Source organism: Rana temporaria, chromosome 4 (genome assembly GCF_905171775.1).
Source record: "Rana temporaria chromosome 4, aRanTem1.1, whole genome shotgun sequence".
NCBI lineage: Eukaryota > Metazoa > Chordata > Amphibia > Anura > Ranidae > Rana > Rana temporaria.
In genome coordinates, this window is record NC_053492.1 from 115,783,139 (window position 1) to 115,806,839 (window position 23,701).

The 23,701-nt window shown below is 45.2% G+C and overlaps 1 protein-coding gene across 2 annotated transcripts in view; it reads right to left on the reverse strand.

Annotated features, from left to right (window-relative positions):
• The window catches only part of AMMECR1L (AMMECR1 like), a 54,573-nt gene that overhangs the window by 6,696 nt on the left and 24,176 nt on the right, over positions 1-23,701 (reverse strand). The window contains exons 1-6 of one of the 2 annotated variants that reach the window (XM_040348858.1): positions 22,474-22,566; positions 11,161-11,490; positions 9,948-10,058; positions 5,258-5,372; positions 2,846-2,936; positions 1,198-1,294 (exon numbers count right to left, since the gene is read on the reverse strand). In XM_040348858.1, the coding sequence (XP_040204792.1) occupies positions 1,198-1,294; positions 2,846-2,936; positions 5,258-5,372; positions 9,948-10,058; positions 11,161-11,477 (731 nt within the window). In that variant the 5' untranslated portion in view covers positions 11,478-11,490; positions 22,474-22,566. Of the gene's footprint in view, positions 1-1,197; positions 1,295-2,845; positions 2,937-5,257; positions 5,373-9,947; positions 10,059-11,160; positions 11,491-22,473; positions 22,567-23,701 lie in introns of those variants that run through there. The other variant, XM_040348859.1, reaches the window with a different exon arrangement.

The following is a 23,701-nucleotide window of genomic DNA, read 5'->3' on the forward strand; positions in this document are numbered from 1 at the left end:
CGTTCTCTGCTCAGATCTGTAAAAAAAAAGCCAGCAAATGTTTATCAACATTCCTCAGTGCTGGGAGATAAAGAGAAACATTGTAACATTTTGTTTTTTAGATCAAAGGGATGAACTTCGGTCTGTAAATGAGGTCAGTTTAACCACTTAAAGACTTCGTTTTTTTCTGACACTTGTTGCTTACAAGTTAAAATCAGTATTTTCTGCTAGAAAATGACTTAGGACCCCAAATATTTTTTTGAGATATATATATATATATATATATATATATATATATATATATATATTAGCAGAGACCGTAGAGAATAAAATGGTGGCTGTTGTAATATTTTATGTCACACTGTAAAAATACACTTCAATGAATTAAAAAAAAACTAAACAGTAAAGTTAGCCCAATTTGAAAGATGATGTTATGCCGCGAGAATCATGAGAGAACCGTGATCTTTATTCTAAGCAAAAAAATTGTGATTCTCATTTTAGCCAGAATTGTGCAGCTCTAGCTTCCACCCTGACTTACTGATCAAACAAAGGAATATTGAGAAGTTAAACATTTCCTTACTTTGCTCTCCTTGATGGGCACACCCCTGCAGGGGTCTTTAGAGTCTGGGCTCTGCACCAAGCAGACCAAGGCTCTGGATGTGTAAAGCATCCTGTGGCTAACTCCACACATTGTGCTATGTGCCAAGGGGAGTGTCCTCAGCATAGCACAACATTACAGGCCAGACATGCGTCTTCATTGCAGTGAGGTCTGGGTACAGCCGCTGGAGGTGCTGGCTGAGAGACAACCTATCTGGAAGCTGCAATAAAAAGCTGCAGTGTCTATGGTGCAGCCAGTTTAATAGAAGGTTCAGAAGAGATCAAAATCCAGAAAAAAAATGTCATATGAGAAGGCAAGCTTCTCTCAGCAGAGAGAAGTCCATAACCCAAGGACACTAGCAAAAAACAGAGGCTAGCTGGGAGTAAGAGAGGTTATATGGAGTTTGTCCCAGCAGCTTTTTTTATTTGTCAGTGTCCACCCAGCTGATGATAGGTGCATAAAGCTCAGTAATAAAGACTTAGAAGCCTGTGTTCTGTATTATATGTTCAGGAAAGTACTGTTGCATGATAAATAGGAAAATAAAACTAGATGTCTTAAATGTAATGAAAAGTTTGTCGTTTTTGGTACAGGTAAACATATAGTACCCTAAAGGAACTTACCTTGTGAGTTTGATGCTTTTCCTAAACTCATTAGTAATAGGAGCTTTAAAGCCGCCTTTCCTGAGCAGAGAGTCTATTGTCTGAATCTGATCCCAGTCTGGGGAAACACATATACATATTAAGATATGTAGACACTTCAAAGTAACAAAAGTCATTACGAAACTGACAACAATGTTTTTTTACAACTTCCAGCTGTGTGCACTCTCTCTATTTATGATCCTCAACCAAAAAGAAATAACCAACCACAGGTAACTTGCAGGTGCCCATAGGTCAAGAAACGACCTAGTCCCAGTATGCTTTGCAAACAACAAAATAAGTCATATACAGTAGATACTCCTAAATGTACACTGCAACATCCCACCAATTATTTTAGTCCAGATTTTTTTCTTCTTCCATCTTATTTAGTCCTAGTGGGGGCCTGGTCCATAAACACTAAGCAACAGATCATGTGCCCTTAGCAGCTAACCGGGATTTGCCAGGTTTTCCTGCGTGAACAAGGATAGGCACATCTCTACACTAATGTTATACATGTTACAAGTTATATAACAGACTCAATTCCCATATTGATACATGGCCATGGGTTTATTCATTAAAGCAAAGCTCAATGGCTGTAAGCATATTATAGCCATTGCATCTGTAGTCAGATCTGTAAAAAGATTATTTTGGATTGGTAAACTTGGGGCGCCGCTCAAAACTGGAGGATAACAGGTGTCCCTGTCAGAATTCAGAAAGTAGGAGCAGGAATCAGGCATTAATTCAGAAGTCTGTGCATATGTGGGATAGTACGCTGCTCAAACCGACCTAGTGCTTCAGATGTGGATATGGCTGTGTATGACCTCAGTCAATGCTGCTGTGGCCACCCCCCCTTGAAATGTTTCACCCCGCCTGCCAGGGAAGTGGGGCGAAACATGTCAGAGGGAGTGGCTGGAGCAATGCTGGCTGAGGCCATACACACCCATATCCACATCTGAAGCACAAGGTCGGTTTGTGTGGCTTCTTATCCCACATATGCCCACACTTTTGAATTGAATGTTGACAGGATGAGATGAAATGGACTGATGTTAGATATTTATACTCTTCAACTTCATAAAGTTGAAATTGCTCTCCTTCTTATTCCCTGATCTGCTGGTGAAACGGCGATGGCTTACATGTTTTCTACAGCAGGTAAAGCCGTGACAGTCCATTGTCTAGGCTGTTCTTATAATTGCAGTACAACACAGTGTATCGATCTGAACAGCCGTATTAAAGGATACGTTCACTTTAAAAGAAAAAAAATACAAATTTTTTTGCATGTAAAAAAATTTGCATTTATTAACTTTTTGTTTTTGGAGCCTGTAAAGCATTGCACCAGTGATCAGCAGATCGCTTGTGCCATGCAGGTCTCCTGCAGACCTGTCAGTGTATCTGTGTGCCCGTACATCCATAAAAACAGGTGAAACATGTAACATGTTCCCAAAGGTGAATTTATGCTTTAAAGAAAATTAGCCTGAAAGCCATACATCAACGTACACTAAAAGCGCATGTTAATGCAGTGAAGAAAATATGCAAACAGTCAAATCATAAGTACACATTACTATATCTTGTCTTTGTGTAAACATGAACCAGGAAAAAATATATGTAAAAGGTAGAGACACTCAAATAGAGACACCTTGTTCCTTGGCTACTTCTGGCAGGTAGGTGGCTGTGCGTTTTACTCCTTTTTCATTTAGGAACTCAATCCGGATTCCATGGACTCCAACCTGAATGGGAAAGTTAACAGAACTAGACAGAGTTGAACCCTTTTGATTGGAAACATTTAATAAATGATTGTGAAGACTTTGGGAAGGAACTGTCATAAAATAAAATTAAACATTGCTATACACAGGAGAAAATGTACTTGTATATATTTGTCTACTGACAGACCATAGCATTTTGTTACTTGCAATGAACATTCACTGCTCAGGAAACAATTATCAGCATGTTTATTTCTGCATATCTACTAGGAGGGAACAATGGTGAATGTGCTAAAGCCCTACAATCTGCTGAATTGCCTTCCTGTGTGAATCCAGCATCACCAGATGTGCTCAGTGAGCTGAACATGTGCTGATTGGTCGCAAACATTAAGGCAAAATCTATTTTTGTGAGATTTGCATTTCAGCCTAGGTTCACACTGCTGCGAATTCAAAATCGCGGTAAAATGCGCGATTTTACCGCGATTTCGCGGCTGCGATTTTGCCGCGATTTCTGCCGCAATTTAATGTAAATCGACATGTCAAATCGCATCTCAAATTGTTCCAAATCGTACCCAGTGTGAACCAGGGCTTAAAGTATTTCATTTCCAAAAAAAAGACAAAGAAGATCGAACTTTGTAAATGCAGACTTGTTTTCTATCTGTATCAGCTGATCATACAGAATTAAAAAACAGGCATAGGCAAAACTGTATCAGCTAATCCCATATCTGGAGTAGATTGGTGCAAAGCCAGCAGCCATTTTTAAAGTGGAACATCAGGCAGATAGAAAAATGCAGTGATGCCCATTCTCTTTCAATGATTTGACATAGCTGTGCTGCTGTGGATTTTTTGCATGGTCGCATGTTGTGCTAGTGATACCGGAATCACAAGACTGACTTCAGAAATTCTTTATCAGGCAAAACAGTTCTCGTCTTTGTACTTAGCTGTTTGCTGAGAGTTCAGTGAGCCAGTATTCTGAATAAACTAGCTATAGTAAGTGTTCTGTATAGAAAGCATATTTTTAGCAACAGGTATGGGTCACGTGTAAATGCTCCACTATCTCCCACAAAGCAGCATTTGGTGCCTGCTCACACAGCAAAATACTGTTATGCCTTGTACACACGATCGGAATTTCTGATGGGATAAAATCCGATGAAATTTTCTGTCGGAATTCCGTTCAAGCTGTCTTGCATACACACTGTCAGACCGAATTCCGACCGTCCAAAACACGGTGACGTAAAACACTACGACGAGCTGAGAAAAATGAAGTTCAATGCTTCCGAGCATACGTCGACTTGATTCTGAGCATGCGTGTTTTGTTCCACACAGACAATCGTAATTTCCGATAGGATTTTTTTCCATTGGAAAAAAATAAAACATGTTCTATTTCTAAACTCCGACGGAAAAAAGTTCGATGGGGCCCACACACGGTCAGAATATCCAATGAAAATATTCCGTCTGACCTTTTTCATCGGAAATTCCGATCGTGTGTACAAGGCATTAGGTGGGTAACGTGCTGCCAAGCCCTATGAAAACAAATATATTCAGAAAATCTGAATTTGCATGGGATTTTCAGTGGATTCCCAGGATGACACGTGCATCATATGGTACTGAAACGGGCAGGCATTGACCACGTACTTTAGCTAGTGAATATAGAATACATGTTTACTCTAAGGGCCAGTTCACACCACAAAAATACACTCAGGATACGTTTCGGATCAGTTTTTGCTTACAGTTCACACCACACACAGTTCCAGTGCGTTTTTGATATCATTTTCTAGGGTCCATACAGTTCTGTGCAGAAAAAATGCAGCACACTCTACTTTATTTCCTGCACTGGAAACTGACTGCACAGTGTGAACTAGAGCCATTGGAATGCATGGAAAATACTGTCCATGCATTTTTAGTGACAAAAAACTCACGGAACTGCATCTGGTGTGAACTAGCACAAAAGGTAAAAATCAAGCTTATATTGTGTTTGCTGGCCAACAAAATTGCACATACTAGCCCTATGCAGTCAGGGACCTGCGTTCCAGGCATTCATCCCTGAATGCATAGGGCCCTAAAAGGGTAGAGAGCGGAGAGGGGGGGGGGGGACAGGTCAAACTTCATAACTACACTTAGGAAGCTCCTAGTTACACAGGACAAAATGTTACATTGTACTTGTCCCACAGGGGGCAGAACAGTGTAAAAAAAAATTATAGCGCTTCTTTGAAAACATCAATAAAAATGTATTGAAATAGAATAGATAAAAAACATCATCTTTAAAAAACTTTCTAAATCTAATCAAAAAAGGTAAAAGAAAGTTGACCTACAACCTTTATAGATTCTTTTTAAAATTACTAAATCACCTCCCAATCCAGAAAGTCGCCTACATCTTCAAAGTTGGTGAGCAGAGACACGGAGCATGACAGCTTGGGCAGCTCCTCGCGGGTTAGTGGAGGAAAGCGGCTGTCCTTAAGGGCACTGCAGAATGAAAAACTAATGTAATAGAAATCATTTTTATACTTGTAGTATGCATAGTAGATGTTAAACATTTGGATCGGTAAGCCAAGTATGTTGACAAAAGTAATTTATGCATTTCACTATATCCTGCATTTAAAGAGGAAGTAAACCCTGATTGGGTGTTACTTCCTCTTTGTTTCCCTGCAAAGGTAAAGAATAATGGGTTACTATGCATCATTATTTTCCTCAAAATTCTAAAAACAATGTTTGTTTGAAATCTTTGCAAATTTATTTAAAATAAAAAAAATGAAAAAAATCACATAAGTATTCACAGACTTTGCCATGACACTCAAAATTGAGCTCAGGTGAATCCTGTTTTAACTGACCATCCTTGAGGCCAGGTTCACCCTAGTCCAACAAACGCTCCGACATTGGGAGCTCATGTCGCATGACGTGTGAAAATCAATGTTTCTATATGGGAGCTGTCTTAACTGGTCTGACACATGTCGGAGCGACTTTGCAAATGCTCCCTGTACTACTTTGGTCCGACTTTGATCCTACTTCACTCCATTGAATATCATTGAAGTCAGATCAAAGTCGGAAAGCAGTCTTGCACGCTCCGACTTTGGCATGCGACTTGTACTCTGCTGATCTTGAGGGGGAACTCCACGCCAAATTTTAACAAAAAAACGGCATGGGTTCCCCCTCCAAGAGCATACCAGGCCCATGGGTCTGGTGTGGATTTATTTTTTGTTTTCAAAAGAGCTTTATTGTAAATAGAAAAAGGCAAGACATAGTCAAGTATAGGCAAGCATACGGCCAAAAGGCACATGTGTACATTGTAGGTATTGGTTACAACAGAAGCAACTTCAAACAGTGCTCGTTTCAGAAAGATGCAAATATATCGAAACATGGTACAACTGGAATAAACAATAACCAGAGACATTATCCTAGGTTGCCAATATTGCAGTCCAACGGGAGACCGAAAGGTCGGTCATCTCGAGTAGTCGAGAATTAGAAAGGGAGTAAGAGAAAAGATGTAAAATTAAACAAAAAAAAAAGAAGTAAAAAGGAAGGTCAGTCCTGGAGTCTGAATAGAAACCATGGGTTCCATTTGGCGTCAAACTTAGGTAGCGAGTCATACAGGGTGTGAAATATTTTCTCAGACAGCATCATTTGGTCTACTCTATTTAATATTAGCGTGAAGGGAACTGCATCTTTCTTCCAGCAAAGGGCAATAGCCCATAACATGGCCAGGCAGACTGCGTGAATAAGCCTAGCCATGGGCAACTGTACTTCTTGAATTTTATCAAAAAGAAGACATTGTGTAAGCTTAAGGTCCACATGTTCTCCCGCTAGGGTGTCAATCAGTTTCAATGCTTCTGTCCAGGTGGGTTTGATTTTGGGACAGTCCCAGAACAAATGGACATAGGAGCCCGGTGTCCCACAGCCCCTAAAACATAGTTGGGAGGCCTGGGGGAATATACTGTGGAGGCGCATAGGGGTGTAATACCATCGGGTTAGTAGCTTAACCACAGTTTCCCTAATAGAGAGAGAAAGAGTGCTTTTACGCATATTGATCCAGCAGGATTGCCAGTCCATGTCACTGGCGGTCAACTGTAGCTCCCGTTCCCACTGGGTCCTGTATTTCAACCCAGTGGAATGAAGAGCCGCGACCATCATAGCATAGATCCCCGATATCAACCCCTTGCCTCTGGGAGTAGAGTTACATATAGTTTCAAAGTCAGAAGGACGATCAGAGGGGGGGGGTACCATAATGCGATTGAAAAAAGTGCCGAATTTGGAGGAAATGATAGAATTCCCCCCCTAGTATCCCAAATTTTGACTGTAGAGTGGCAAAAGGCATAAACTTGGAGTCCTGCAAGAAATCCCGAAGCCTGGTTAAGCCTAGGTCCACCCAAGTCTGAAAAGCCTCAGGGCAGGAGTAGGCTGGGGCAAAACGTGAGTCACCCAAGTATGAGGCGTTCAGGGGTGGTCGTGAGACTAAGCCTAGTTTAAGTTTATAACTATCCCAGAGGTGTAGGGAAGAGGCCACTATGAGGTTCTTGGATCGGATGGCAAAACCCGTGGGGTTAGAGGACCACATGAGGCCCGGGAGATAAAATGGGACTATGGAGTCCATTTCAAATCTAACCCAGGGGACCTTGGGATTGCGGATATTCCATTGGGCCTGTTGGGAGAATCTACTGGATAAATAATAGAGCCAGATCTGGGGAACCCCAAGGCCACCTCTCTTGGAAGAACAGTAAAGGACCTCCTTCGCAAATCTAGGGGGTCTATTTTTCCAGATGAAATTGTTAAACAGGGATTGAATTTTGAGGACGTAAGATTTGGGTAATTTGAGCGGAAGGGATCTAAATAGGTACATTAATTTTGGGAGGCAATTCATTTTCAGGGCAGTCACTCTTCCTCTGGTGTGGATTTAAAGGGGAACCCCCTACACCGATAAAACAGCGTGGGGGTCCCCCCAATATCCATACCAGAACGTATCCGAGCAGCAGCCCAGCAGGTCAGGAAAGGGGGTGGGGACGAGCGCGCACCCAGCATTACAGCGGGAAGGAGCGTCGAGTCAACACCGGAAGAAAAGAAGAGGGAAGAAGAAGTTAAAGGGGGCTCCCAGATTCCGATAACCCCCCGCCTGCATACCCCGACAACCAACGGCCAGGGTTGTCGAGAAGAGGCCCTGTTCTCATCAACATGGGGGCTGGGTGCTTTGGGGGGGGGCCAGGCTGCTGCTCGAATACGGGTCTGGTATGGATTTTGGGGGGACCCCCACAAAGTTTTTTAGGCGTTGGGGGTTCCCCTTTAAATCCGCACGAGACCCATGGGCCTGGTATGCTCTTGGAGGGGGAACCCATGCCGTTTTTTTGTTAAAATTTGGCGTGGAGTTTCCCCTCAAGATCAGCAGAGTACAAGTCGCATGCCAAAGTCGGAGCGTGCAAGACTGCTTTCCGACTTTGATCTGACTTCAGTGATATTCAATGGAGTGAAGTAGGATCAAAGTCGGACCAAAGTAGTACAGGGAGCATTTGCAAAGTTGCTCCGACATGTGTTGGACCAGTTAAGACGGCTCCCATAGGAAAAAATTTATTTTCACACGTCATGCGACATGAGCTCCCAATGTCGGAGCGTTTGTCGGACTAGTGTGAACCCGGCCTGAGATGTTTCTCCAACTTGATTGGAGTCCCCCTGTGGTAAATTTAGTTGATTGGACATGATATGGAAAAAGCACACACCTGTCTATATAAGATCCCACAGTTAACAGTTCATGTCAGAGCACAAACCAAGCCAGAGGTCTACAGAAGTCCAAAGAATTGTCTGTAGACCTCCGAGACAGGATTGTATCGACGCACAGATCCGGGGAGGTGTACAGAAAAATTTCTGAAGCATTAAAGGTTCCAATGAACACAGTGGCCTCCATCAACTTGAAATGGAAGAAGTTTGGAACCATCAGGACTCAAACTGAGAGATCAGGGGAGAAGGGCCTTAGTCATGGAGGTGACCAAGAACCCGATGATCACTCTGACAGAGCTCCAGCATTTCTCTGTGGAAAGAGGAGAACCTTCCAGAAGAACAACCATCTCTGCAGAACTTCACCAATCAGGCTTGTATGGTAGAGTGGCCAGACGGAAGCAACTTCTCAGTAAAAGGCACATGACAGCCCACCTGTCAAAAGGCACCTGAAGGACTCTCAGACCACGAGAAACAAAATTCTCTGGTCTGATGAATTAAAGATTGAACTCTTTGGCCTGAATGGCAACCGTCATGTCTGGAGAAAACCAGGCGCCGCTCATCACCTGGGCAATACCATCCCTACAGTAAAGCATGGTGGTGGCAGCATAATGTCGTGGGGTTGTTTTTCAGCGGCAGGAACTGGGAGACTAGTCAGGATCAAGGGAAAGATGAATGCAGAAATGTACAGAGACATCCCTGATAAAAATCTGCTCCAGAGCGCTCTGGACCTCAGATTGGGATGAAGGTTCATCTTTTAACAGGACCCTAAGCACACAGCCGAGATAACAAAGGAGTGGCTACGGGACAACTCTGTGAATGTCCTTGAGTGGCCCAGCCTTGAACGTCTCTGGAGAGACCTGGAAATGGCTGTACACTGACACTCCCCATTCAACCTGATGGAGCTTGAGATGTCCTGCAAAGAAGAATGAGTGAAACTGCCCAAAAATAGGTGTGGCAAGCTTGTAGCATCGTACTGAAAAAGACTTCAGGCTCCAATTGGTGCCAAAGGTGCTTCGACAAAGTTTTAAGCAAAGGATTTGAATACTTATGTACATGTTTTTTTTTTTATAATAAATTTGCAAATATTTCAAACAAACTTCTTTCACATTGTCATTAAGGGGTATTGTTTGTAGAATTTTGAAGAAAATAATTAATTTAATCCATTTTGAAATAAGGCTGTAATAACAAAATGTGGAAAAAGTGAAGCACTGTGAATACTTTCTGGATGTACTGTAGTAGCCTTATATGAAGTGGATGATACAAATTATCCCTAAACTAAACCCAAATATATCCATAATATAAATTGCCACTTGAAAATCGAATCTGTTTTGGTGTTGGTACCTGGTTAAGGTGTATTCCCTGAGACCTGAGTGTAGATTCATGGCTGAAAAGGTCCCGATACAGCCACGAAGACGCTTATCACGTCCAGCTTTCCAGGTAACAAACAACGGACTGGAAATAAGAGAAATGAACAAAAGTACACTGCAAATTATCCACAAAGGTAAATATAGGAAAAGCAAGAAATTACAGGTTAATGTATTATACCTGCATACCTGTATAAATAAAAGTGTATTATATATAGTGTCTCACTGACTAGACTAACTGGCCAGAAACTCTGAAAACCTGTTCAGTACCTTGCTGGATCTTCTAGACAACACCATAACTGTGACTCCACAGGAGACCTGAAGCATCCCAGAATAAGAGCATCCACAAAGACATCAGTGGATTGCGCAACTGTCCAAGGATGGTGAGCGGGGTACTCCGTCCCACAGGTATTACATCCCAACAGTGTTATGCTGCATCCTGAGTTTTCCAGCAAATGCAACAAGGATTCACATAACTAAAAGACACTTTTCTAAAGACTTAAGCCTCGTACACACGATAGGTTAACCAGAGGACAACGGTCTGAACGGGTACGATTTGGAACAATTTGAGATGCGATTTGACATGTCAAATCGCATCTCAAATCGGTGGCAATTGTCGGCAATGGCACTGTCCTAATCAGTGCGACGCCGCATCTGCGATTTCAAAAAGTAGTTCCTGTATGCTCTAGCTTACAGCAATCAATTGATCTAATAAAAAACGAACCTTTAGTGTTCCTTTAAGTGACTTGGTAACCAGTCAGGGGCCACAATGAGCGTAGCGGGTGGATGACAGGTCACGGCTACTCTATAGGCCCTCCGATCCGCCAATGTATCTGAATCCGGCCCCTAGAGTTTATGGATAGGAATTCTCCTGCGACCAACTCTTTCCATTTCCACCCTTAATCTGGCCATTCATTATACAATTTTCTTATTCAATTTCCTTTATGTTCACCTTGACCTCATATTATATGGTTTTGGTAATTCTAAAGGAAAATTGTATAATGTATGGTCAGCATAACTCTTGAGTCATGTCATTGGTGTGCGTTTACCTTTTCCAACCAGAAGCCAATTCTGTATTGTTCATATTGTCAACACATAGAAGTATACAGTATGGCAAACAAATAAAAAAAGTGATGGCTACAGTGTTTGTATTAGAGGCCACTGGTGATAGAAGCTATAGATAGACTTACTAGGGGTCATTAGTGAAACGTGGCAGACGAGGCTGTGGGAAGCCATGTAGGTGACAATACAGAACATCAAAGCAGTAGCAGCCCATTTCAGCTGACACCACCAACTGCTCCCTGGTGCTTGTGGTCCCGTTGGGACGGGAGAGTGGGGTGAGGGCACCTGGGCCCACCGTCTTGTCCTCAGGGGGCTGGCAGTTATGAGGAGCTGGGGGCTGCTGGGCACTGCCTGCTGGAGAAGGGCACAGTTTGGGTTTCTTCACTCCGCAGCAGCCTGAAGATGGCTTGTTCTCTGCAGTCGATACACAGCGTCTCTTCCCCATGCTGTGACACACCCTGTCCATAACACCAAAACAATACATCAATATACATACCGGAATCCATCAATAATGGGCTACACGTATAAAAGCGTAAAAAAGAGACAGTTTTCACCCTCAGCAAACAGATTTCCCCTTTATGGTTCTAGAGAAATGTGGAAATCTGGTGGTTGTGGGCTACAAGAACTGTTCTTCTATCAAACACGTATATACATGACGCTCACAGTGAACAGTAATACGAGGCATGGTACACTCCAATCCTTATCCCCATAAAAAGAAAACCAAATTCTATTAAAATAGAAAAGGCATAACTTTTTTTTTCCGATTTTTGTAATGGAATAAAGGAAGATTATAACCTCAGGCAGATTTTTGCCATCTGTGTCCCATTGGGGAGATTTCCCTTCACTTCCTGTCCCATAGACAAAACAGGGAGTGAGAGAAAATCCCTCCAAAGTGAGGTTTCTGGATGGTAACAGCTAAACACGCCTGCACAATTTGTGTCAATATGGCGGCTTATAGTCCCTGTTGAAAATTTACATGACAGGGTGACTAGCACTTGAGGGGCCAAGACAGAGCATTGTCACCTGAGAGGAAGTGCCCTAACAAGGATCTTCATGACAAGATCATCGGGTATTGTATTAATCGCAGCTGCAGATTTGAAAACATTCAAAATGACTATTGAATTCCCATTAACATATAATGCTTTTATGACATTTTAATTATTGAGCTTAGATCTACTTTAATGAGAATTATTTGGATTGTTCTTCAAGCATTGCAAGGAACAATCCACACAGTGCAAAGTGAAGTAATCAATAAGAATTTACTTTACCCAAGTCTAATACATGATTTATGCCCTTTGTTTGCTAAGAACACTACACATTGCGCTTTGCTCCTTGCACTACTTTATGTACAATCATTTCCTATATTTATATATATCCATACAATATCATGAAACTTTTTAATTTCCCAAAAGAGCTTACACTCTACGGTCTATAACACAGACACCAACATACACACTTCAGGGCCATTAATGTTAAAAGCTGAATAACCAACCAGGACACTTACACACACAGGGCCAGATCCACGAAGAAGTTACGACGGCGTATCTATTGATACGCCGCGTAACTGCTAGGTTGCTCTGGCGTATCTTTGTTTTGTATCCACAAAACAAGATACGCCTGAAGCTGGGCTAGATCCGACTGGCGTACATCTTAGTACGCCGTCGGATCTAAGTTGCATATTTACGCTGGCCGCTAGGTGGCGCTTCCGTCGATTTCCGCATTGAGTATGCAAATTAGCTAGATACGCCAATCCACAAACGTACATCCGGCCGGTGCATTTTTTTACGTCGTTTCCGTAAGGCTTTTTCTGGCGTAAAGTTACCCCTGCTATATGTGGCGTACTCAAAGTGAAGTATGGACGTCGTTGCCGCGTCTAATTTTGAAAATTTTACGTCGTTTGCGTAAGTTGTTCGCGAATATGGCTTTGCGTAGAATTACGTTCACTTTTAAAGCATTGGCTTGTTGCGGGTTAATTTGGAGCATGCGCACTGGGATACCCCCACGCATGGCGCATGCGCCGTTAAAAAAAACGTCATTTACGTTGGGTCAAGACGTATTAACATAAAACACGCCCCCATCTCATCCATTTGAATTGCGCGCCCTTACGCAGACACAGTTACACTATACCGCCGTAACTTACGGTGCAAATTCTTTCAGGATACGGAAAATACGCTGTAAGTTATCAGTATCATGACAACCCTAATGGAAACTCAGCTGATTCGTTCCACAACCACTGCTAGTGGATGCATACTGTATGTGGCCAGAAATGTGGGGGGTGCTGGTGACGCTCGGAGACACTCAGGTGTCCCCAAACACTTTTTATGACAATAACTTGCATATAATCCTTGAAAATTAGCACTTTAGATTTTTCCTATAGACTTTTACAGGGTGTTCCCGCGGCTTTTTCGAATTTGCCGCGAACATCCCAGTGCTCTGTGTCCCGAGCCACCCTTTTTTAAAGCCAATTAGAGCCTTGGGCTCTAATCATGTGCTTAAAAAAAAAAAACAATTGGAATCCATGCGTCTGGTGCCCTGCGTGAAGTTTAGGGGCCGGGTGCATGGATTAGGGGGGGCGGCGCCCCTGCGCCCCTAATGGATGGGCCGCCACTGACTGGCTCTCTACAAGAGCAGGTGCCTTAATATGAGTGGCTCTGTACCAGGGCCATCTCAAAATGTGACTGGCTTCCCACCAGGGTAATCTCTAAATTTAGCTAGTTCTCTACCAGGGCAGAGTCTCTAAATATGACTGGCTCACCAATAGGGTGGTTTCCAAATATGACTGGCTCGCTACTAAAGTGGCCTCAAAACATGATTGGCTCTCTACCAGGGCTTTCTCTAAATATAACTGGCTCCCCGCAGGACAGTCTGCAGGACAGTCTCTAAATATGGCTGCTTTTTCTTTTTTTTTTACCAAGGCAGTCTCTAAATATGACTGGTTCTCTATCACGGCAATTCTCTGTATGTTACATTTCATGTACTTTACATCTTTATTTTATATCTTTAAATTCAGCAATGCTTGTAAGTGCCATGAAATTGCAGATATTTAATTAAAAGTTGGTTTAGAGATATTTTAGTTTTTAGGTGAGGCTCGAGGGTCAACAGGTCTGCAAATATGTGGCAAAGAGTTTGGGAACCACCCATCTATGTTTGCTGTCAGCACTCTAGAGGCAGATTTATGTTATATATGCTGCATATTGAATACCAAAATGGCATGAACTTAGTAGAGGTATTATCTGGGATTATTTTAAAATGCAAACTTGACATTTAGCATACAATTTGTGAATAGACATAATGCAATAGAATACCCAGAAGCTAGAGACAACAGATCTTTAAAATAATTTCCTGGACACTACAGGATGCAATTTAATCTATAGCAATGCTATTAAAAACAATTACAGTAGATTCAGGGCAAGCTGCACCTAATGTGCAGACAGCAATAAAACAACTGGGTTCCTGTATGTTTTAGCTTTGCAAAAAGCTTTGGGAGCTCATAAATGAGAGTGTTTCTATCGGCTAGCTGTAAGGCCGCCAAAGACAGAGGGAATTTCTTTCCAGCAACCAGGGGTTGGTGATCACTGCTGGGCGCACTTTGTGTGTCCATGTCTGTATCATAAAGCTACTGGATGTACAGTTGGTCAAGGAGCATAAATTAAGAATTTACATGATTCTGTCCACTATTTTAAAATGAAGATTGAACCCCATGATTTTGGAATTTGTGATATAATTGAGTCAAGTAGATTCCTTCCATTAAAGAAAGCTTATTTAACCACTTCCATACCAGGCACTTACGCACCTTCCCGCCCAAGCCAATTTTCAGCTTTCAGCACTGTCGCACTTTGAATGGCAATTGCGCGGTCATGCTACACTGTACCCAAACAAAATTGGCGTCCTTTTTTCCCCACAAATAGAGCTTTCTTTTGCGCAACAACTAAAAAAAGACTGAAAATTTTGAAAAAAATTTACATTTTAATTTTTTTCTGTTAATTTTTTTGTAAATACGTTTTTCTCTTTCAATTACGGGCACTGATATGGCGGCACTAATGGGCCCCGATGAGATGACATCGATGAGGTAGTACTGACGGGCACAGATGAGGTGGCACTGATTGGCAGCGCTGGTATGCGGCACTGATGGGCACTCATAGGCGGCACTGATGGGCACACATAGGCGGCACCGATGGGCACACATAGGCGGCACCGATGGGCACACATAGGCGGCACCGATGGGCACACATAGGCGGCACTGATGGGCACACATAGGCGGCACTGATGGGCACTCATGGGCGGCACTGGGCACTCATGGGCGGCACTTATGGGTGGCACTGATGGATACTTATGGGTGGCACAGATGGGCACTGATAGGTGGGCACTGGGCATGGATGGACACTGTGGGGTGGCACTGATGGACACTGGGGTGGCACTGATGGACACTGTGGGGCAACACTGATTTATCCAGGTTGCCAGTCAGTGCCCATTTGTGGGCACTGATTGGCATCTTTTTTTAATGCTGTTTTTTTTTTTTTTTTTTAGACTTTTTTTTTTTTTTTTGGTGATCCGAGGGGGGGCTGCGCTGATAAACAATCAGCGCGAACCCCCCCTGTCAGGAGAGCCGCCGATAGGCTCTCCTTTACTCGCGTCTGTCAGACGCGAGTGAGGAAGAGCCATCAACGGCTCTTCCTGTTTACATCATGATCAGCCGTGGTTGGACACAGCCGATCACGTGGTAAAGAGTCTCCGCCGGAGGCTCTTTACCGAGATCGGAGATACAGGGTGTCAGACTGACACCCCGCATCACCGATCGCCGCGCTGAAATCCTGCAGGACGTCCTGTCAGGATTTCACAACCACTTCCCGGACGTAAATCGGCTATAGGCCGGGCGGGAAGTGGTTAATGGACCAAAGAGGAACATGGAAAGGTCAGCAGTACACTTTGTTTTACTATAAACAAATTCCTATTTATGAAACAATTCTAGTTAGTGCACACAGCTGATGCAATAAGGACTCATTTACATTTGCTTTGGCTTAAAGTGGTTGTAAACCCCACTGTTTGACTTTTACCTACAGGTAAGCCTATAATAAGGCTTACCTGTGGGTATAAAGAATATCTCCTAAACCGTGCAGCGGCGCATGCGCAGGGGGGATCCTCGGCTGAAGGGCCGGCCGCCGCCGACCCTTGCCGGAATGAAATCTCCCGCGCGCCTTTTTTGCCTTGCAGGTGTAATAAAAATAAAAAAATTGTATATGCGGGTTTACAACCACTTTAACGGCTAGTTTACACTTGCTTCAAAACAGGCTTTGTTAAAGCTCTCTGAACGCTACTCAAAGCTCCTGTCACTAAATAAAATGATTAGCTTACACCTTGCTTTTTCTTTGGCTTCAAAAAATAGGATTTTTTGTACTCACCGTAAAATCCTTTTCTCTGAAGTCCATGGACGGACACAGCTCCTTAAATCTTGACAAGTGGGTTATGTTCCCTGTTTACAGGAGAGGACTAGGCAGAAACATGTTAAATAGTTAAATACATGTTACATTAACAGAGTTGAACAGCCCCGCCCAGGGGGCGGTCCCTCCAGACATAACCCTCCTCACTGCAGCTTGCAGCCTCAGTTCGTAACAAGCAGTACAAACCTAAAAAGGAGGGGTGGGAGCTGTGTCCGTCCATGGACTTCAGAGAAAAGGATTTTACGGTGAGTACAAAAAATCCTATTTTCTCTTATCGTCCATGGACGGACACAGCTCCTTAAATCTTGACAAGTGGGACGTCCCCAAGCAGTGTCAAAAAACGAGGGGTGGGAAATATATCAGTAAAAACAATTTTAACTTCACCCCAAAACAAGCAGAGCTCCTCAACGGAGGAGGTGCAACTTTAAACAGCCGCCGGCAAAAACTAGCGGCTGAAAAAAACATCATAAGATGCACTCACAGCAACCATGTAAGTTCTGGAAAAAGCGTGAACGGACGAGCAAATCGCCGCCTCGCACACCTGTGAGACCGACGCATGATGTCGGAAAAAAAAAAAAAAAAAAAAAAAAAAAAAAAAAAAACCCAGGAAGCACCAATTGCCCTGGTCGAAAGTGCCGTGACCGGAAAGGGGGGCCCGCCCTTAGGAGCATAGGCCTGTATGACGGCCTGCCCGATCCACCGAGAAATGGTGGTCGACGAGACCGCCAGGCCCTTTTGTGGACCAGACACCGACACAAAAGAGAGTCAGAAGCTCCGAAATGGAGCCGTAGTAGGCTGGTATACCCGCAAAGCGCGTACCACGCCTAAAGTATGAAAGGCCGAAACCTCCTTCGGAAGAAGGGAAGGTCGCGGGCGCACCATCACCTAATCCTTATGGGGGATCAAGCATGGCGGCTTGCAAGACAAGACCGCCAACTCAGAAACCCCTCTAACAGAGGTAAAGGCCACTAAAGGGGCCACCTTCTGAGATAGTGTCAAGAGAAAATCTCTCTGATGTTTCCAAAAGGAAGGTTCCTGAAGAACCGAGAGCACCAGAGTCAAAACTCATGGGGGAAGAGATGGGCCAAGAGGGGAAAGTATATGACAAACCCCTTGCACACAAAAAAAGGGGACCCACCAGGGAACGGGCCGCAAAAAGGCCACTAAAAGAACACAGCCAAGGCTGAAATCTGCCCCCAAACGGTGCTTTAAGCAATTTTTAGATCCAATCCAAGCTTTAAAAACAGCAGGACCCTGGACATTGAAAGTACGCCCGTGGACGTCACTCCATCCCTTCGCACCAAGAGAGGTGCGACGGTAGATCCTCCGGAAGAAGACTACGGTGCCCTGTTGAGATGACCGAGTCAGACAGACCCTGGTCACCTAAAGTCTGGCTTCCAATAACCATGTTAAGCAAGTCAGTGACTGTACAACAGGAGGAAGTATGGGACCTTGAGACAGGAACCTCCTGCCCTGGCAATCGCCAGGGTGCCTCCGCTACCAGGCGCCCGATATCAGCGTACCAAGGACGCCGAGATTAATCTGGAGCGATTAGAATCATCGGGATCTCCTCAGCATCCACTCTGTGGAGCGGCCGAGGAAGCAACTACCATGGAGGAATGGCAAAAAATCACCGATACAGACAACACAGGGCCACCAGCGCGACTGACGCGTCTGTACAAGATCACTAGACCTGGCCACTAACTGACACCCTTGCGGCGGAGACAAGCTGCCAGGAGATCCATGCCATGTGAGGTTCACCTCCTGCAAGGGAGCCGAAACACCCCAAGCACAAAGACCAGTCGCCCTGGTCCAGCATCTGGCGACTCCAGTAGTCTGCCTGCCGGCATACCTGATGGTAGACTGAAGCCACGGCCGTGGCGTTGTCCGGCTGAAACCAGATTGGTCGACCACAAGGAGAAGCATAGCCTGATCGCCTAAAATAGTAGGACAATGAACAGTAGACAGCACCTGGTATTCCCAGGCGGTCTTCCACCAGGCACTAGCCAGGCCCGACCCTGGGTAGCTACCGAGACCAGACACATTCAAGGAGGTGTGGTCATAGGTCCCGCAAGTCCAGCGACTCAGGGCCGACTGGACCCCCCAGTTTTGTGAACCTCCAGGTTCACAACCCGTGAGCTGGCATTCGTCGTAAACACCGACCACTGGAAGGAAGGAACAACTTCCCGGACCGAAGAGTCGGGAATCTCTGTCACCAACTCAGAGAGACTCTGACTAGGTGGCGCACAGGAATCTAATGATTTCAGAGACAAGAGATTTTTACCACCTGGACAGTAGTTCCACTGGAAAACCAGGGTGTGGAACTGGGCATACAGTACCACCTTGAAGGAGGCTACCCACAGACCCTGAACCAGCAGGCGCCCGGAGAGAAGACCGATTGCGTGATGCCAATACCTTCTCCGCAGACTGAAGAGTCTGCAATTTCTCCAGGGGAAGAAGGACCTTTGCCACTGAGGAGTCTGGATCAACACTAGATACTCCAACGCTGAGTCGGAACCTAGCATGCCCATAATTTGAACCCTGGGTCGCACACATGTAGGGCAGGCTTGCTGCCACTGAGCTACACTTTCTGGCCTAAACGTTTAACATCCACCCGAATCTTCGGAGGGTCTGAATGGGAATAACCCATCCACTAGGTCGGAGACAGAAGCTGCTCTCAGAAGAAAGTCGTCAAAGTAGCCAATGAGGCAAAGCCTCGCTGTCCCAACAAAATTCAAATAAGTGCGAGCTCCTAGCTGAAAACCCATGGTGCTGACGCCAGATCAAAAGGGAGGGCCACAGGCTGACAGAGACCCTTCTCTCATCACGAAGCACAGAAAAAAACACTGTGACATGTGCAAAACGGGACATGCATGTATGCGTCCCTGATGTCTGAGGACGTCAGGACATCCCCCGGATGAAGCGCAGCTACTCTCGTCCTGCAGGAAAGGTAAAATTACCTTGCAGCTTAGCAAATCCCACACTGCCCAAGGCAGACCGACGTGCCGGGAGGGGAAGACACAAGGACAGAACTTTGTTCTGTGGATAGGAGGAAACCCTATCTAGTACTCCGAAGAGACCACCTCGCAGACCCACTAGTCGGAGAGCAGGGAGGTTTCACTGAATTGTGAACCTGCAAGCCGCCCCTCCCACCTAGAGACAGGGAGGGAAGGCTATATACATTGGCAGGATTTGGGTGCCGGCGTGATCGGCTTATGCACCCAGGGACAGATTAGTCCCCCAGCTGGGCCTTTGACGCCCTGGGAGGGTTGCCCCTAAATAATACACACACATAGTGTGTATGTATATTATGTAGGTGTATGCACACATGTCTTTGGAGGAAACCGGAGTACCCGGAGGAAACCCCCACAGACACAGGGAGCGACAATGCAAGCTCCAGGCAGATTGGCGTCAGTGTGCAGATTGGCGTCAGTGTGCAGATTCGAACCAATGACTCTTTTGCTGCCAAGTAATGGAGTTAAGCACTACACCACCGTGTGCATAAAACCATTCTGAAACAGACGCCCTGGATAACAAGGGCGCAGCATTCAATGAAGCATCACAGACCTATATGAGGCCCTGGACCAGCTGGTCCGCTAGGCTAATAACCTCAGGAGAGAGTCGGTGCTCCTCCACTGTCTGGTGCAAAATGCTCACTCTGTGAGTTGTATACAGCACTAGGGGTCAGGACTACTCCAAGATGGCCGCCGAGCGTTCAGAACGCGGCCACAGGAAAAAGGCCAGCACAATGTAAGCTGCGCCATAGCGTGGCTACGACAAAATGGGCGCCAATGGGAGTTTTCAATGTAATTGAAAAATCTCCCAAAAAATAGCGCCAGCGACCACTGAGACCCCAGTGTAGTGGCCACAATAGGCCGCAAGCCAGACCCCAGCATGGTAAACATGGAACGGGTCAGTACTTCGGATCTTCTATCAGTCAGATCCATACAAGTAGGGGTTCCCGCCCGGCGGTGAGGGACTACAAAAGCCCTCAGTGGCTTTTCTCATTCCGCATCTCAGAAATTATCAAAGAAGGGCACAGAAGGAAAAAACCTATACAGCGGTCTGATTTGTGTGATCCAAAAAAGACCGAGCCCTCAGCGGAAACCCAGCTGCACTATGCAGCTTAGGAGAGTCCCTTGCAGCAGTAAAAAGCGCACCCATAAATGCCTTATTCTGCCTTTTTTTTTTAACTAGGTACCTAGTCCATGGCTCCATAACAGAGCATTCCCCAGGGGATAGCGGGGGAAGGGGGCACTCTTTTACCACCCGCCCGCAGTCCACCCCCACCCTGGCACAAACTGTGTCCAGGACTAACAATAAAAACTCTGTGGGAATCACAGGTGCTAACACCTGCTGCCACCACCAGCATGTGGGGAAGGACCCAGATACTGACTCCAATATTTACATATAGTGTGTATTATAATATGCACACCTGTCCATACAAATAGACAAAGGCTCCTAGAGCCCTATTCAGGGCCTCTCACCCACTTGCTGCGCTGACCAGGGGTAACCAGGGGACTCCCTCAGGAGGAGACTGCACAGCGCTGCCTGTGAGGAAAAGAACCGTGAGGTAACTTTTGCAGGGACCTGTGTTTAAACAGGAAAAGCCTCATAGGGCTGTTTTATTTAAGGATAAGACACAGATACAGCATAAAAAGCAAAACCATTACAGGTGTCACCAATCAGTCAGCGTCTGCTGAAGTATAATCATAAACATCTGTGCTCATCACAGGGCTTTTTACCACAGGAAAGCCCAATACAAAAAAAGAAAAAACACAGGCCAGATAACAGTCCCCTCAGGAAGGCCCCCTCCCCCCTGACAGCGGCAATGTTAGCAATGCAGCAAGGGAAAGGAGCAGGGAAGTAAGGGGAAGGGACCCCCGAACCCCAGGAATGCCCAGCTGTACCAACCCACCGAAGCAGGAGGGACTGTACTTACCCGTCCGAGCGAGGACTCGCTGACGCATTCCTGACAGACCTACAACCGCAATGGAGGTAGCTGTCGGCCCGGTCCACTGTGATTGAGGCAACACCACAGCTCAGTCATATGTGGACCTCGGAGCAAAGCTCACCGGCCACCTCAGGAGTCATGAGGTATGGCGTGGCAGACCAAGCCTCTATGCAAAGGTGTGCCCACGCTTGCTGGTCGGACTGAGTAGACTACAAGGATCTATAATATCCAGCCTGTCTCTCAGCCAACAGTTGAAAGAAGATTCTTCAAGAAAAAGTAAAGTAAAATAAAATAAAATTTCTCCTCAGGGCGCTGGGCCCAAAGGGAGCCATACGTCCTTCTCCTTTGCTAGGCAGAACGAAACTGAGGCTGCAAGCTGCAGTGAGGAGGGTTATGTCTGGAGGGACCGCCCCCTGGGCGGGGCTGTTCAACTCTGTTAATGTAACATGTATTTAACTATTTAACATGTTTCTGCCTAGTCCTCTCCTGTAAACAGGGAACATAACCCACTTGTCAAGATTTAAGGAGCTGTGTCCGTCCATGGACGATAAGAGAAATGATACCCAATGTAGCTTTAGTGGTGCTTAAAAGCGTCTTCAAAGCCTCCATAGAAGTCCATAGAATGGCAAAGCTCGCTTGAAGCCCCGCTGAAGTCTCATCGAAGCCCCACTGAAGTCTCATACAAGCCCCACCGAAGCCTCATCAAAGCCCCACCGAAGCCTCATCAAAGCCCCACCGAAGCCTCATGGAAGCACCAAGCAAAAGCAGGTGTAAACAGGACTGTAAGCAAACCATTTTATTTAGTGACAGGGGCTTTAACTAGCACTCAGAGAGCTTTAACAAAGCCTGTCCGAAGCCATGTTTTGAAGCAAGCAACTAGCCTTTAACCCCTTACTAGTCCCAGTGTTGTTAGAGTAGGAACTACACTTTGCAGAGACACCATGGTAGTGGTGTGGTTTGCACATACTGTATATTTGTAGATGTAGAAAGAACTTTTCTATAAGCTACTAGAAATAGAGAACCTGTTAGGACAGGAATGTGGGAGCTACCTTTGCTGACTTGTACCGACTTAAGATTATGTTCATTTAGGAACTGCCAACCTCTGCCAAGCGCCTTCCAGCTGCCAAGCCTGAAAAAGTGTACAGTACATAATTCATTTTAGCAATGATTCTCATCCATTATACTCAACATTTGGGTAGATATTGGTCTAGCTACTTAACCTACTACCACTCAACTTGCCATAGCTGGCCAAATGTACAGAGCACATGGGGTGGATGCTTTGTAGCCAGACCAATTAACAGTGGAATAAAAAGCATACATTAAAGTGGGAGTAAACTCCCATCTCTGAATTTTACCTATCGGTAAGCCTATAATATGCTATGTTTAGGGGATATTTATTGTACATGCAGCCAGTGGTGTAATTGGCGCATCGGGTGGCCGTTCCTTCAGAGTCCTGTGCCATAAATGTGGGCTACCGCATGCGAGTGACATCATCGTGGCTCTGGCCAGTCACACAGCCGGAGTTTGTGAACCCAGAAGAAATATCGGGTGAAGATGGGAGTGCCTGCAGCAGTGACAGCCCGGCGCTGGAAGGGCTTCATTTTTAGGTAAGTTTAACCGCTTGCCGACCAGCCGCCGCAGTTTCACGGCGGCAGGTCGGCTCGGCTGCGCAAAATCACATAATATTAAGTGATTTTGCATTTCAGCCACTAGGGGCGCGCCCCCTGCTCGCCCCTGGTGCCGCGCGTGCAAGGCCGGCGCGATCACGCCGGGCACCCGTGATCGCTCGTTACAGAGCGTGAACCGGGGAGCTGTGTGTGTAAACTATATATAAATAAAAAACGCAGAGGTGATCAAATACCACCAAAAGAAAGCTCTATTTGTGGGGAAAAAAAGTACGCCAATTTTGTTTGGGAGCCACGTCGCACGACCGCGCAATTGTCAGTTAAAGCGGCGCAGTGCCAAATCGCAAAAAGTGGCCCAGTCCATTGACCAGCAAAATGGTCCGGGGCTGAAGTGGTTAACATAATGTGTTAGTATACACCCAGTGGTTTACCACCGCTTTAAAAGTAAAAATCATATCAAAGAGCACACATGAGCTGGTTACATTATCGGTATTGTGACGTGTCAACCAGCACGCCTTCACTTTTGTAGCAAGCATTACCAAGAACATGTTCATAAACACCAGGGGGTTTGGCCTTGTTTCCCTCAATGGAATTCTATTTTCTTTCTAATTAATTGAGGATCATCACCTGTTGGGACATCCAAAAGCAGTCT